This window comes from Pterocles gutturalis, unplaced genomic scaffold, assembly GCF_000699245.1.
Source record: "Pterocles gutturalis isolate BGI_N339 unplaced genomic scaffold, ASM69924v1 scaffold1964, whole genome shotgun sequence".
NCBI classification, from domain to species: domain Eukaryota; kingdom Metazoa; phylum Chordata; class Aves; order Pterocliformes; family Pteroclidae; genus Pterocles; species Pterocles gutturalis.
The window spans coordinates 1-13,789 of record NW_010127856.1 but is presented as its reverse complement, the minus strand read 5'-3'; the positions used below and the strand labels follow the sequence as shown (position 1 = coordinate 13,789).

At 36.5% G+C, this 13,789-nt stretch overlaps 1 protein-coding gene across 1 annotated transcript in view; it reads left to right on the top strand.

Moving 5' to 3' along the window:
• Positions 1-11,235, top strand: part of CCDC171 (coiled-coil domain containing 171) — a gene marked incomplete at both ends in the record, with an annotated part of 44,722 nt that extends 33,487 nt beyond the window's left edge. Inside the window, one exon of the mRNA XM_010079395.1 lies at positions 11,104-11,235. Within this exon, the coding sequence (XP_010077697.1) occupies positions 11,104-11,235 (132 nt within the window). The remainder of the gene's footprint in view (positions 1-11,103) is intronic.
• Between the last annotated feature and the right edge of the window lie 2,554 nt (positions 11,236-13,789).

Genomic DNA, 13,789 nt, shown 5'->3' with positions numbered 1-13,789 from the left:
ATTAATTGTAAATCATTCATAATTTTACATATAATTTCTCGTAGAGGAACAGAGGGAAATTATTGATCTTTCTTTGGGATATAGCTGAAATTTAAACCCTATATCAAAATGGTAGCTAATTATTTAACATTAATGAACATGGCTTGTGTGTAAACTATCAAGTTTACACTGTTCTTAAAGGTTTTCTCACACAGTGAAAAATCAGAACATGGTAAAGTACAGGAAATAATATTAAGGGAACCACAAGCCTGTCTTTTCCACCATAGAAATTCCAGGAACTGCTTTTGTTTCCAAAAAAGGAATCAGAAAAAAATGGATGAAGTTCAGAATTATCTGGAGTTGAAGTATTACTATTAGCTGTAGGCTATATTCATGGGAGTTTGAAATTGAACATTGTGGTATTTCTACATTGATGTATTCATGTGCAAATATCCTCAAAATTCCACTGCATCACTTGCAGGATCTGTGTTATCAATGCATAATGCTAAATTTTTGCCTATAGAGCTCAGAGGGATTTTACAGACATCCTTAGTAATCTTAGTTAAACTCGGGATAAGATAGTATACACTGATATCCATTAAAGCAACCTCATTCTTTTCTCTAGTCTATCACTACAAGAATTCCAGAAGGCAGCAATATAGGTACTAGATCATCTGTCTCTGTGTATACTGGGGTGTAACATTCTGCAAACAAAGCAAGAAGAAGCACAGCTGAGGGAGACAATCTCTGTGCATGCTTCTAATACAGCTCGTAGACAAAGGATCATTTACAACACTTACTGCCCCCTCTATGACTGGATGGAAAATCTATTATCACATATTTGGCTATGTCAACAAGTGCTTGGGCATGCTTGTGCCCAGAGTGATTCTTTTAAGAGAATTTTAGAGCCACCTTTTTAAATCATTGTGAATATTTATGAAGCATAAATGTTGAAGAACTTTAGCATGTGCTATGCTAAGAGAGGAAATATTTTTAGCAGCTAGATCCACATCCTTCATAACTTGCAAGATATTCTTTAGAAGTTTATTTTTTGCCTTATTCTGGGTCTTGTCATGTTAGCTGTCTTCATTTGACTCCTGGAGCTCGATTATTTGCACAAGAGTTCCTGATAACATTAAAACAAGAGATCTTTCTTGGTTTTATACTGCCTAAATATTGAAGGCAAATATCAAAGTGCAAAGTTAATGTTTTACCAAATCTTAAAAAAAAACACCACCAAGGGTAGACATAGGACCTCAAGAAGGTTTTATTTGGTTCAGTTTTATTCTCATAATATTAAAGATGACCAAAAGGTAATAGCTGGATTTTTAAAAAAAAATCTAGGTTCAGAAAACAGATGCTGCCTTTTTTTTTTTTTTTTTTTTCTTAACTAGAATCTATTAGATAGCCTTAAACTGAAAAACGTTGCAAAGTAGAACAGGTTTGAACATTGGCTACTTGGAGAACTTGTGTCCATGACTTGACCAATTCCTTTTAAAAAAAAAAGCCCAACGTAAGAGGCAAAATAGGAACAGAAAGAAATTGATTTTTACTGGAAGTGTTCTTAGAAGAAATTCCAGCTGCTTGAAGTTCAAACATAGAGTTTTCTTTAAAAGTCTTCTCATCAAGAGAAAAAGCATTCAAGTAAATGTCTTATTTTAAAACCCATCTGCAGTCCTTTTTTATGTATGAAAAAATTTATGCATGAAAAATGTTTCTTGAAACCCTTTCCTCTCAAAAATATGTTGAGAAGTAATTTTTGATATAAATATACCCTTGTTATACTTGTTGATAAACTGTATTTCACTATTAATTTATTTTGTACTTCTTAATGTCACTTTTATATAATAAAACAGAGTAAAAAAACATGAAATTTTTATTTTATACAACTCGATTCTTTAGCATGTTTAGTTAATGACTTATGGTAATCCCATCAGTCACTATCTCTGCTGAAATCTTCAGACTTCCCTTTGTATTGCTTCTCAGTTTGAGAACTTGTGGTGGGTTGGCCTTGGCCAGCAGCCAGACACTCCCCCAGCTGCAGGGGGACAAAATGGGATGAGAAAGCTTGTGCATTGAGATACAGATGAGGAGATTGCATACTAGTTACTATCACAGGTAAAACAGAGTTGACTTGGGGAAAATTATTTTATTCATTAAAATAGATTTGGATAGTGAGCAACAAAGACAAAAAAATTAGCGTCCTCCTGCCTTTTAAGCGCAAATTAACTCCTGACTCCTCTACCCATGCCCTGTGACACGGGGGATGAGGGGAGAGCAGTCGATCTGTAACAACTCCTCTGTGCTGCTCCTTCCTCCTCATGCTGCTTTCCTGCTCCAGTGTGGGCTCTCCATGGACTTCAGTTCCTTTGGGAACTCTACATGTGGGACATGTGCTCCAGCATGGTCTTCTCCATGGGCTCCAGGGAAATACCCAACCCAGTGCCCCAAGCTGTTCCCACCTCTGCTCCTTCTCTGACTTTGGTGTTCACAGGTCTGTTTCTCCCTACTTTTTCCCCCTCTTTCTCTGCCTGTGTGGTGGGTTTTTGCCCTTTCTGGAATACATTTTCCCCAGAGGCACCCCCATCATGGCTGCGGGGTTCAGCTGTGCTTGCAGCGGGTGGGTTGGAGCGGCTGGAACCAGCAGCATCTGGCACAGGGCAGCCCTGGCCTCTTCTCTACAGCGGCCCCTGCAGCCCCCGCTGCCCACCCCTTGGCGCCTGCACCTGGTACGGCACTGTAACTGCCTCTTCTTCAGCCTCCCTGGATCCCTGTTCTCTAAACTCTGTTTCCTGTGTAAAGCACTACCATAGGAAGTCATCCCAGTGAGTTAGCCTGTACAGAGACAGAAAATTGTTTGTTTCCTCTTGTACTCCTAACTGTTAAGAGTCTCGACAAGCTTTATGGCCTGGCAGAGTTTTCAGCCTGTCCCAGCCCTGGCTGCTTAGGATTTGGTGATTTTAACAGGTTAATAAAATGTCTTTGCAAGCTTAGACTGTTACCCAGTACCTGGTGAAGCTGATGAGATGTGGTAACGAGTCAGTAAAAAACATAAAAAAACCACAAAAAATCTTTTTCCCAGTACCATTTAGCAACCCACTCATTCTGACATTTTGGGACAGTTCATGGATCAAAGCACCTGTCCAGTGTGTTGCTTTCCTTTTGGCACTTGGTCAGAAAAATTCTTCTTCATCCAGTTTCGTTTACCAGCTGGCAAAACAGCTTCCATGCAGACCAGTCAGCAGCTGTGCCTTGACATCCTTCCACCATTGTGTTTCAATGCCTTGCTGCTGCTTCCCTGCCACTTGCTTGTTTTTGCTGAAATGTCCCTAAACTGGCTACACATGAGGTTTGGGCCCCACAGTTCTATCAGTTGAAAAGAATCTGAACACTGTATGATCCATGCTGTTACATACTTGTAAAATACAAAAACAAAATTATATTTCTTTATCCAATTTAGTGAAGTTTTTAATACAGGTCAAAGAGACAGTTGAAGATAAGGTGATACCATTGAAGACTTGAGAATTAGTAACATCATGGCATTAGATTTCCAATGTGATCCATACCAATAAAATGCATTTCCTTATGATGGCTGTTCTATGGCCTGTAAGAAGTTAATTTACAGTAGGTTTAAGTCCATATACAAGGGGCTACATCAGTAAACACACTCAGTGTAAGTGGCGTTGTTAGTTTCAGCAAGACCACAAATTGATCAGGCCTTGAAAAAACCAGAACAGTTATGAGGCTTAAGTTAGCTGCCACAATCAGACTTCAACAGATGTGACCTGATACTTTCAGGTGTACTGACCAGCCACATTTCTCGGAGTTAACTAGGATCTATAGTTTGTCGTATTATTTAGTTATCTCAGTAATTATTTAAAGACTCCTTTTTTTAGAGATCTCAACTTGAAAGTTTTTCCCTAGCGTAATGTCACTCCTAGAGCTGGTTCTTCTGTGTTAGACACATTAACATAGTGGAACCTGGTTGTGTGTGTGAATTCAGGGTCTGTTCATCACTGTGGCCTTTGGTTGTTTCAAACTGGCCCTAACACAAATGTATTGAAACAGCGGGTATGTGTACATGCAATAAAATCACAAAGAAAACACAATTAGAATATTAAAATTCTAAATGATTGCTCTAAGAAGTTTCTAGTAGGAAGCAAGCTATTATTTCTCTGTGATAAGAAAAAAATGCAGTAAAAAAATATTTTTTTCCCCTCCTCCATCTCAGATTATCACCTCTTCATTTCAATGTTTTATGAATGACTTTTGTTTCCCCTCCTAGTGATCTGACTTTCTTGATCCTTGTTCCTAAAGATCAGTTGTGCAGGACATACAGGTGTTAGCACAGCTGGCTTGCTGATGACAACTCTGTCCATATAGCTGTCTAGTGTGTCATCACTCATATTGTTCAGTGTCATTCTGACCTAGCCAAGCTAAAAATGGTACTCCAGCTCAAGAGGGATTTAAAAACCTTGACAAACTAGAGATAAGACATTGCCGAATGTCATATCCGTGTGCCTAACAGTTTTCAGTTTAGACATATTTAAATAATTTCAGGGTGCATTTGTCTTTGTCTTTTGTTGTTCTTTTTTTAATTTTTTTTTTCTTTTTTTTTTTTTTTTTAAGGCTGAATGCTTCTGTGTAGTTTGACTTTAGTAAGGAAAAATTATTTAGTAAGGAGAATTGTGGAATTACTGACTACATTAACTGTTATTTTCTCCAGACATAGGTTCATTTTCTGCCCAAGGTCACTGAAATCCATTCATAGGGGAAGTATTATAGTGAACATCCTGCAACTACAGTGTAGCTCAGGTGCAGTGGTCAATGTTTGCAAAAAACAACTCTGGATTGAATTAACATCTTATTCAACAGAGCGAGTAGTGTGTGTGTGTGTGTAGTAATATGAGAAAGCTTGAAGTAAACTTACAGGTAAGCCTAGGATGATATTCTGCTCTAAAAATTAATTTCCAGAATCTTGACTAGTCCTTAAGAAACAAACAAACAAAAACAAAACAAACAAAAAAAAGCCAAGCATACCCAAAACATCAGTTTTATGAGATACATGTTTCCTTACACAAATGCTGTAAAGCAGTAATTAATGTTTCTTTAAAAACCACTGATTAAGTGGCTGTATTGTAATTAAATACAGATTTGCATGGCAGCAGTCAGAAAGGATAGTCACTAGATCTCTCTGCTAATACAGAAATTTTTAGTAGATATTCAATTAAGTGAAATATATATTATACCTAATTACGTTCACATATGGCTTCCTACAGCAGGGTATGTGCAAATGCTATTTAAAACTTCCACTATCAGCAGAAGTCAGACCTTTGGGTTTGAAGATGTGTTCCTTCTTTTGATGAATGTGTATGCAATGACCTGGTGGTCTTTTATTAGTACTGAAATCTAACTGTGATAGCTATATAATACCTATCCATTCAACTGTGCCATGTAGCTATTTTTTCCTTTCCCTCCTATGAGGCACTATTTTGTCAAAGCAAGATGTGTTGTGATTTGGTGTAGTTTGGTTTGGCATTCTTGGGGACCAAAAAAAAAAAAAAATTTTTTTTCAGGGTTTTTTTTTTTTGCAGTTCATTTGACTGGTTTTGTTCCCAACATCATTCCTCGTGTTTTGCTCTCTAATTGTGGCCATAGTTTTCCAGTTTTCAGATGTTTGATTTAAAGTGCCTTCAGTTTAAGCAATGCCGTCTTGTGACAGGTAATCTCTCTACTTGTGGAGTGATCCTTGATTTCCAAAACATCCTGATGGAAAATATTGTGTCTGTGATTATATAGGCCCTCTTTCAAAAAAATGAATATACACTTTTTAAGTGATTTCCTTATTTCCAGGGCAGACTCAGGCTCTGGTATTTATGAGCAACTGGTGCTAACAGATTGTCTCTTGGGTATGAGAGGGTGTTGTGGTATGTATTTCTTTGGATGTCACATGTGCCAAATCCTTCAGCAAGTCTTTTGGGGTCTGTACTCCCTCAAAGGGCTAACACTTCAGGTGTGATCACTGTTTTCTAGAGAGCCCATACTTGGAAATGACAGTATATGCATATGTGCTTAGAAAGATCACAGAATCACAGAATGTTAGAGATTGGAAGGGACCTCGAAAGATCATCTAGTCCAATCCCCCTGCTGGAGCAGGACACCTAGATCATCTGTATTCGCCGCTTACTTGATAACTGCTGTTATCAACACTATTCAGTACTACTGTTGGTTCAGCTTCTTAATGTATGTTCACTTGTATTTTCTAATAGAGTAAGAGAACATCAACAATTCATAACTAAACATTAAAAAATCAGAAGTGTTCATGAAGATTTCATTCTGTCCACCTATGTATATAGTTTTTTACTACTCGGCTTAGTTCCATGATCATCTGTGCCACTGTAACAAAGACTTGTCCATTGAAACGAGTTACTATGTAACTTAATTTTACAGTGCTTCTCATCGAAGAAGGCAAAGGACCATGTTCAGTAGATGTGCATGTCCTTGATTTGTGCAATATGGCCTCCACTCTACATGCTGCCCTGGAGGCATGGACATTATGCAGCTACATCAGCCACATATTTACAAGACTGTGGTTAAGACTAAGATGTGGTTTGCATACAAACTGCCTTCTTTTTTAAAAAGTTGTAAAAAGATTTTTGATAATTGTATGTCACATGTGGAATACATAATAGTGTAGTAGAAACCATTTTGCTCGAACTCTTTTAGAATGATTTGCATAACGTATTTGTAGCTTCTGTTATCTCAGGAATATGGTCATCTCAAAGTCAAGCAGACTAAATCATTGTTTGCCATTTACTTGTCACAAAATCACTGCACCATTGTAGTTTTTGTTCCACTGTTTAAATTGCAGATGATACGCTATTAAAAATAGTAGTAGAAAATGAAAGTAGAATAAGCCCAGAGGGTTTTACTTTCTGGGTACTATTTTTTTTATGTAGAATAGGTGAGCTTTGAGCTTATAAAGGGTTCTTATATGTTGCTTACATACAAAGTTTATATCCATAAATAATCTTTAGTTTTCACCATAAGAAAGCATTGAATTAGGCCCAAAATAAGGAACCCAGATCTCAGGTTTGCTGTACTAGTCACATAATAACCAGGCAAAGAGATTAGGGAGAGGTAAGCACATCTTAATAAAATTTACATCTTGCTAGTGTTTAGAACCGTGTCTCTATTGGCATAACTGGACATTCCAGCCCACACTGTGCAGAGGGGAAAAAAAAAGTGAGCACAGAAGTGGACTGTAGACAAAATTATTGTTATCTCTGATCAGCAGAGAATTTTTAATATAATTTTTGGACATGTAGAATTAGCCCATCAAATTCTATATCTTGGTTCATTCAATAACATAGCTTCAGCTTATTATTCAATTTCAGCTTTGATCTGAAATCATCAGTAAATTATTGATTTTAAATTGGGTGGCTATAGTGCTGTTTTCTGTGTTGCCCTCTTAATTAATTAAAAAAGTTAAGTATTGTCATAAGTCACTGTGCTCCTTTGTTTTAAAATGTTTTTGGGTCTTGTAGTAGAGTTGTGTGCATCCGTTTGTGATTTTGCCTGTTTTCAGGCAGAATTTATGTAAGGCTGAACTGAAAAATCTCGCCATCCTACTTAGCAGCCCACTGTCACCGTACTTAACTATGGTCATATAAAAACACTCCTGCAACTTTTCACAGTCTCAGACAAAATTATGTTCAGCAAAATCAGAAATAGACAAAACCTTTACTAACATTGGATATAGATACATGTTTATATTTTTTCTATTAATTTTTGTATAGGGAAGTGGAACTGGTTTTAGACATTTTTAATCATTGCAATAAGCTGGTTAGGTTTTTTAGATTATAACATTAGGTCTCTAGTCTAAGGAGACCTCTCAGATAAAATAGTCTTGCATTAGGTTTCATGTGGAGAAAAAAAAAAAAGTGTTACTAAATATGAAAAATCTCTGAAACTTGCATCATAAAGCTTAACTACATAGGATGGTTTTCCTCTATGTCAAGCTGCCAAAAAAAAAAAAGGTTTTCTAAATAAAATTGCCGGTTTTGCCTTTGCCTGATAGTTCTGTAATGTGAGTGTGTGTGTGAGAGGTGCATTTAGAGAATCCTTAAAGAATGAGGAAATAGTCGGAACCTCCCAACTCCTGTCATCTTTTTGGATCTCAAAAAGCAAATAGCCAGGAAGTGATGAAATTAGTTCCTCAGACTTCATATAGGTATGGCCTATCCAGCATGATTCCTTGCAGGCATGGCCATTATAGCTTTGTGTTCCTTGAACAGGCAGCCAGCTTGAAGACTGTTTTCACTTTTAGTGAAATGATGTAATGATATTTGTACAATATATGCCCCGTCTTTTGTTCTTATAGTTTTTCCTGAACCCTTGTGAGTATTTTTCAAACGAAAACTCTAGCTTCATTTTCTATTTCTCGGTATGCATGTTGATAATGAGGTTCCCTCTTTATGATACAAGTATTTACAAATACAAAAAAGTTTTGGGGTTTATGTTTTCAGTTGTGAGTCTTCATATCAAATACCATACACTTTAAGGAGCTAATATATGTACTTTTCTGGTGAAGTGGTGTTAGTGGCATATGTTTACCACAATCCAACCATTTAAAAAAAAGCTTTTTAATTTTATTGTTCAGTGAGTCTCAGGCCCCAGTACTAAAATGGAGAGTTTGAAACTAATAGGGTTAAAAAGGACTTCCACAGTCTGTATTGTGTGTGTATTATACCTACATTGCTTATACATTGTTTTTTTCCCCCTAGTATTAGCAATCTGCTTTTGTACTTTGACACAGGGATTTCCCTTGTGGATTTTGTCACAGAAAAAAGAGAATCATCAATATCGCAGTTAAACTTGACTTTCAAAGCTAATAGTATCTCATTTGGGGGCTGAAATTTAATAAATTTTCTTTGATTCTGGGTGAGTTTTTAAACATCAAACAATGAATTGGCCAGGGTGCAGTAAAATATTTAGATCTATTGACTACGGTTCAGAAGGGTAGAAGGCAAAACACTGGTGGTTTGATGTTGATAAATTCTTAGTACCTTAATCCACATTAATGTTTTCTTTTATCTGTGTGCATACTGGCAGCAAAGTCACTGAAAAGTTGGGATATATATGCTATAAAAATGTAAATCGTGTGTGTGTGTGTATCTGTGTACATATATGTGTATTTAAAGTAATGCATTTGTTATATTCAGCAAGGTTAACATCTGACCGGAATTACACATGCTGACAGAACACTCTAGAGAGTATGTTTGTTCCACAGGACTGTATATCCTGAACCTAGTGCACTATGTGTGCAAAAAATGTGTAGAGGACCTTTCCTGTTATAAAAATTGCATCATAGTGCATATGTTTGGCAGCCACAGGTATTGACAGGAATTCTTTAGGTCAACTTGGGAAATGTCAGGCTCCCTATTCCCACAGAACAGAGTAACGAATAAAATAAAATCTTTTCTTCTTTGTATCAGTAGATTTACACATGCATACTTCTTTCAGTCAGAGCAGATTTCAAAGACTGTGCTATTATTTGAAATACATATAATCAACATTTTACAAAAATCTAATTTTGTACGTGGTTACAAAAAAAAGTAATGTGGGATCTAAAATGAATGGACATGTAATTCATGTTTGGTGAGTTCCTTTGGGCAAGGGAGTCTCTAAGAAAAACTGAAATTTATTTTAAATAGTATTTAGTAAATGGCGTACAGTGATTTATGTGGATTTAGTATATAGTTATGATGTGTTTTAGTATCAGACTGTGTATTGTTGTTGAACACAGTAAATTATTTTTGTGGTACTAGCTATTGCTGCTCAATAGATACAGTCTATGCCAAATTAATATATTTCATGTATTCATTTATACTAATGTATATTTGTATGTGTATCTATCCATCTGTATTAGAATGTAATCTGACTACTGAGATCTCCTGGAGGTTGACATGGTAATTTTTGTAGTAAGTAGAATGAAAAATGGGTGTGTGGCAGCATACGGTACATGAATGTAAGTGGTATGCCCATGGACTGTGTTAAATACATGTAATTTCACATCTATGCTGATGGACTAATTACATGTTGCAGTATGTGGAAAAATGTTGCATTTTAAATAATGGTAACAGTATTTGTCTCGTGTGCAACACTAATAAATCTGGTTGTGTTCAAAGACAAAAGGGGTAGTAAGTGTAGGCTGCTGAGGGTTTTACCCGTTTGCATCACTCCGAAGGCACGCGAGTTTCTCAATTAAAACCCGTTTCTGGCGTAGTCAGCAGGTGGCACTGTGACACCAACGGCCCGTGGTTGTGTTTGTGGCCGTACGGAGGAATGACATTGATAATGCTGGGGGGTTTTGTTCAATCCTTTCTTTAAGACTGCCTGCAAAACTAACTAAATATCAAACTGTCTGAATTTTGTTTAAATTGTAGCGTTTCCCACTCCAAATCGGCATAGTTAGAAACTGTATAAAAGTTGGTTAATACCAGTTAGTGTGTTATTTCTTATAGTCGGTCCACAATAAGAAATCTAGTAGTGTGTGTGTGTGTGTGTGGGGGGGGGGTTCCTCTGTCTGTTAATTGCAGAGCTACAGGTTAGTTTATTTTTCTTTGTCTGAGGATTATTCATTTTAATCTGGGGTTTAACTGAATTGATGTTAAGTGAACCTTGTTGTGGAGGACTGATACAATCTCCCCACAGCAGACAGAACTCACATGCCAGCTTCTTGTTTATGTGGTCACATGAACTTTTTAATTTCATAGCTGATGTTTGTTTGAGTCAGAAATACAATTACCATTTCTTTTTACAGGTTTTTACAAGGGACAGATCTGTGAAATGCATATACCAGGTGGGCTTATGAGCCCTTAGTGTCTCTTCTTTCCTTCTCATTTCAGACCAGGGGAAGATGCTTTTTCTTCTTAACATTCTCTCCCAGCACTCTGAATTAGAGATTTATTTGCAACGAAAAATCAATTAGTCCTAAATTTATTCATGGATTTCAGGTCCAGCGATCAATGCAAGTCCACTCAGTGGGCTCAAGGGGACCCAGTTCATCCCAGTTAATGTGTCTGAAGGGGAATTACCATTGATGCTGTTTTTTTCTTTTAGGTCAGAGATCAGACCTTGCTGTCACGGACTGCGGCAACCAGGAATGACTTCACCCTGCAGCTACCCAAACTGCACCTAGAGACCTTTGCAGTGGAAGGGCTGAAGGGCAGGCCAGAGGTTGTAGCATTTCAGGTTAGAGTCTAAAATAATCCTGTTTGGTTTTTTTTTTTCTTTTTTTTGCATCTGAGATATAGAACAAGAAGCTAGACTGCTCTGAATGTGTGGAGAACAAAAAGCTTCAAAACTATTCCAGTCAAGAGTTGAAAGAAAAATAATTTCCATATATACTCTTGAATACGGTATTTCAGAGATGATGTGAACTTTTAATTTTGCAGTTACAATGTTAAATAACTGACAGGACTATGACCATGGAAAAATGCAAATGTTATATTTGAAAATTAATAATCACTCTATCTCACCCCTTTTTTTTCTTTTCCCCATTTAATTTAAGCAAGACAAGTAAAATAGTGGAAAAAAAAGAGACAGGATTTTTATGATGCTTCTTGGTCAGTGATAGATTTTCCATATTACAGTTTTAGAAGTAATAGTGATTTTTGAGCATTCCTAATTTAAAAGAAGCTGCTTTTTGGCGTACTTAAACATAAAAGCTATTTTGTTCATGTAGGTTTAAAGACTTTTATGTTTCAAAATACTCATTTCAATAGGAAACAACAGGGAAAAGAGAAATGAACTGAAAATATACATATTTTCAGTTATAAAAGTGGATTCTGTGCTATACTTCCTTATTGGTTTTGAGTTTGTTATGTCTTCATAAACACAAACTATCCCATAGTCTTTATAGCTGTGTGGACTGATTTCATTCTTGTGATACACTATTGTTAAAGGCAGAACATTTTGTTTTCTCAATGAGAAGAATGAAAGGCAACATGAGTATATACTTCTTTCCTTGTGCTTTTCTATTTGAATCAGAGAGAGGAAAACTAGCCATGTAAAGACAATGCAAGTATTGCACAGTGTGTGTACACTTCTGCAGTAATCCTTTTTAATTTATTGTAGATTTTCTGCTCTAGCTGCAGTATATAATTGCACGAAGAGGTCACAAAATCAAACATTCAAGACAGGTAGATTCTATGCTGGACATTTCTCACTGTTGCGCTCTTGCATTCCTGACTTTGAGTATGATAAAGGTTTAAATTATGTGTGTATTATCATGTTCCCATTAAAAAGTAGTAATATGCAACACCTTGAGAGTCTCATGAACTTAACACAGCTGTACATCTCTAGCAGAGGGTGGAGTTGCAAGTGTTTCCCCAGTACCATGATGATCGCTTTTAAGGCTATGCAAAAGGTTCCACAGTTGGCGTCTTTTCAAAGATGCTGTCACAGAAATCACCAGCTTTAAAATACTGCTCTTCTAATTTGGTGGCCTATTCAGTGATAGCTGCCTTTTCTTTTGTCCCATCCCAACTCCCATTCTTTTATGACCTCAGAGTGATTGTAGAAGCATTTGCGAGACAGCCTATTCCTTCTTTCTAAGAAGATGAAGAGAAACAGAAGTATAAAAAGTTGCATTTCACATTTGTACAGAGTGCGCGTGGTATAAATAACACATGGCAATGTATGTGCTGGAAAGGTTACTGGTGGTGCAGTATTGTAAACATATCACCTGACGGCTCCAATTACATGTGGTTACTCTGTATGTACACAAACAGCATCAATAGTTCACAGTCTGTCTCACTGTGCAGTTCCTTTTTCCTTCCCTTCCCCTTTCCTTTTCCCTTTACCTTTCCCTTCCCTTTCCTGTCCTTTGTAGTTTGTCTGTGAGAAGTACATTTCAGTTAAAGGCCTTATTATCTGCAAGTGTTAAACACGACGAGTTTTTTTCCAAGTTGAAATTTCTTGATATTTGATGGTTGCTTTTTAAAATAATTGAATAAAAATTAAGAGCCTAAATTAGAGAGTATGGTAGGGATGAAGCACTGTCTACCAGAACTATTGGGTGCTCACAGAAGATTGCATTGTTTTATTTTCATGATTCATGCATCCAGTTCATAGTAGGTGGCTGGAGTCAGTAATTAATAATAATTTTATGTCCATTGGTTCAGTATGTATCACTTTTTCATCGTATGAGAGGATGAAAAACAGCTAATATATTTATATGTGCATATATGTCTGCATAGGTTATCTTTTTTCTGAATTTATCTGAAAGCAAGTGGTTCTAAAGGTGTTTTGAATGACTTAATGTGCTTGATGGTCTCAGCAGCAATTAGGGATCTATATTGCTTGTCTTTGGGAATATGGGAAATCTTGGAATTTTTTAATTGCTGTTATTTATATATGAATGTTTCTTGGGAAAAATATGCTTTCTTTATAAGAGACAAGTGCAAAGAAGATTGGCATAATGAACCCAAGTTGCTTGACTGTAAACTAAGCTATCAGAGATTTGGGTTTTTGTGGCATACTTAATCAATTATCTAGTAAAACCAGAAGGTTGGTTTTTATAGCAAATGGATCCAATGTTCCAAATACCATGAATACTTACAGGGCTGATCAAACAAACACACAAATAAAACCCTTCTCATTCCCAAATGAAATAATTGGTAAGCTGTATAGGATGTGGTGTGCATCTTTTAAAGAATGTTGTACACTCTAGTGATAGACCTCTAGATAATGAAATGAAATATTTGGGACAGAAAGTTCAGGTAGTTGTAGAGAGTGATGAGGT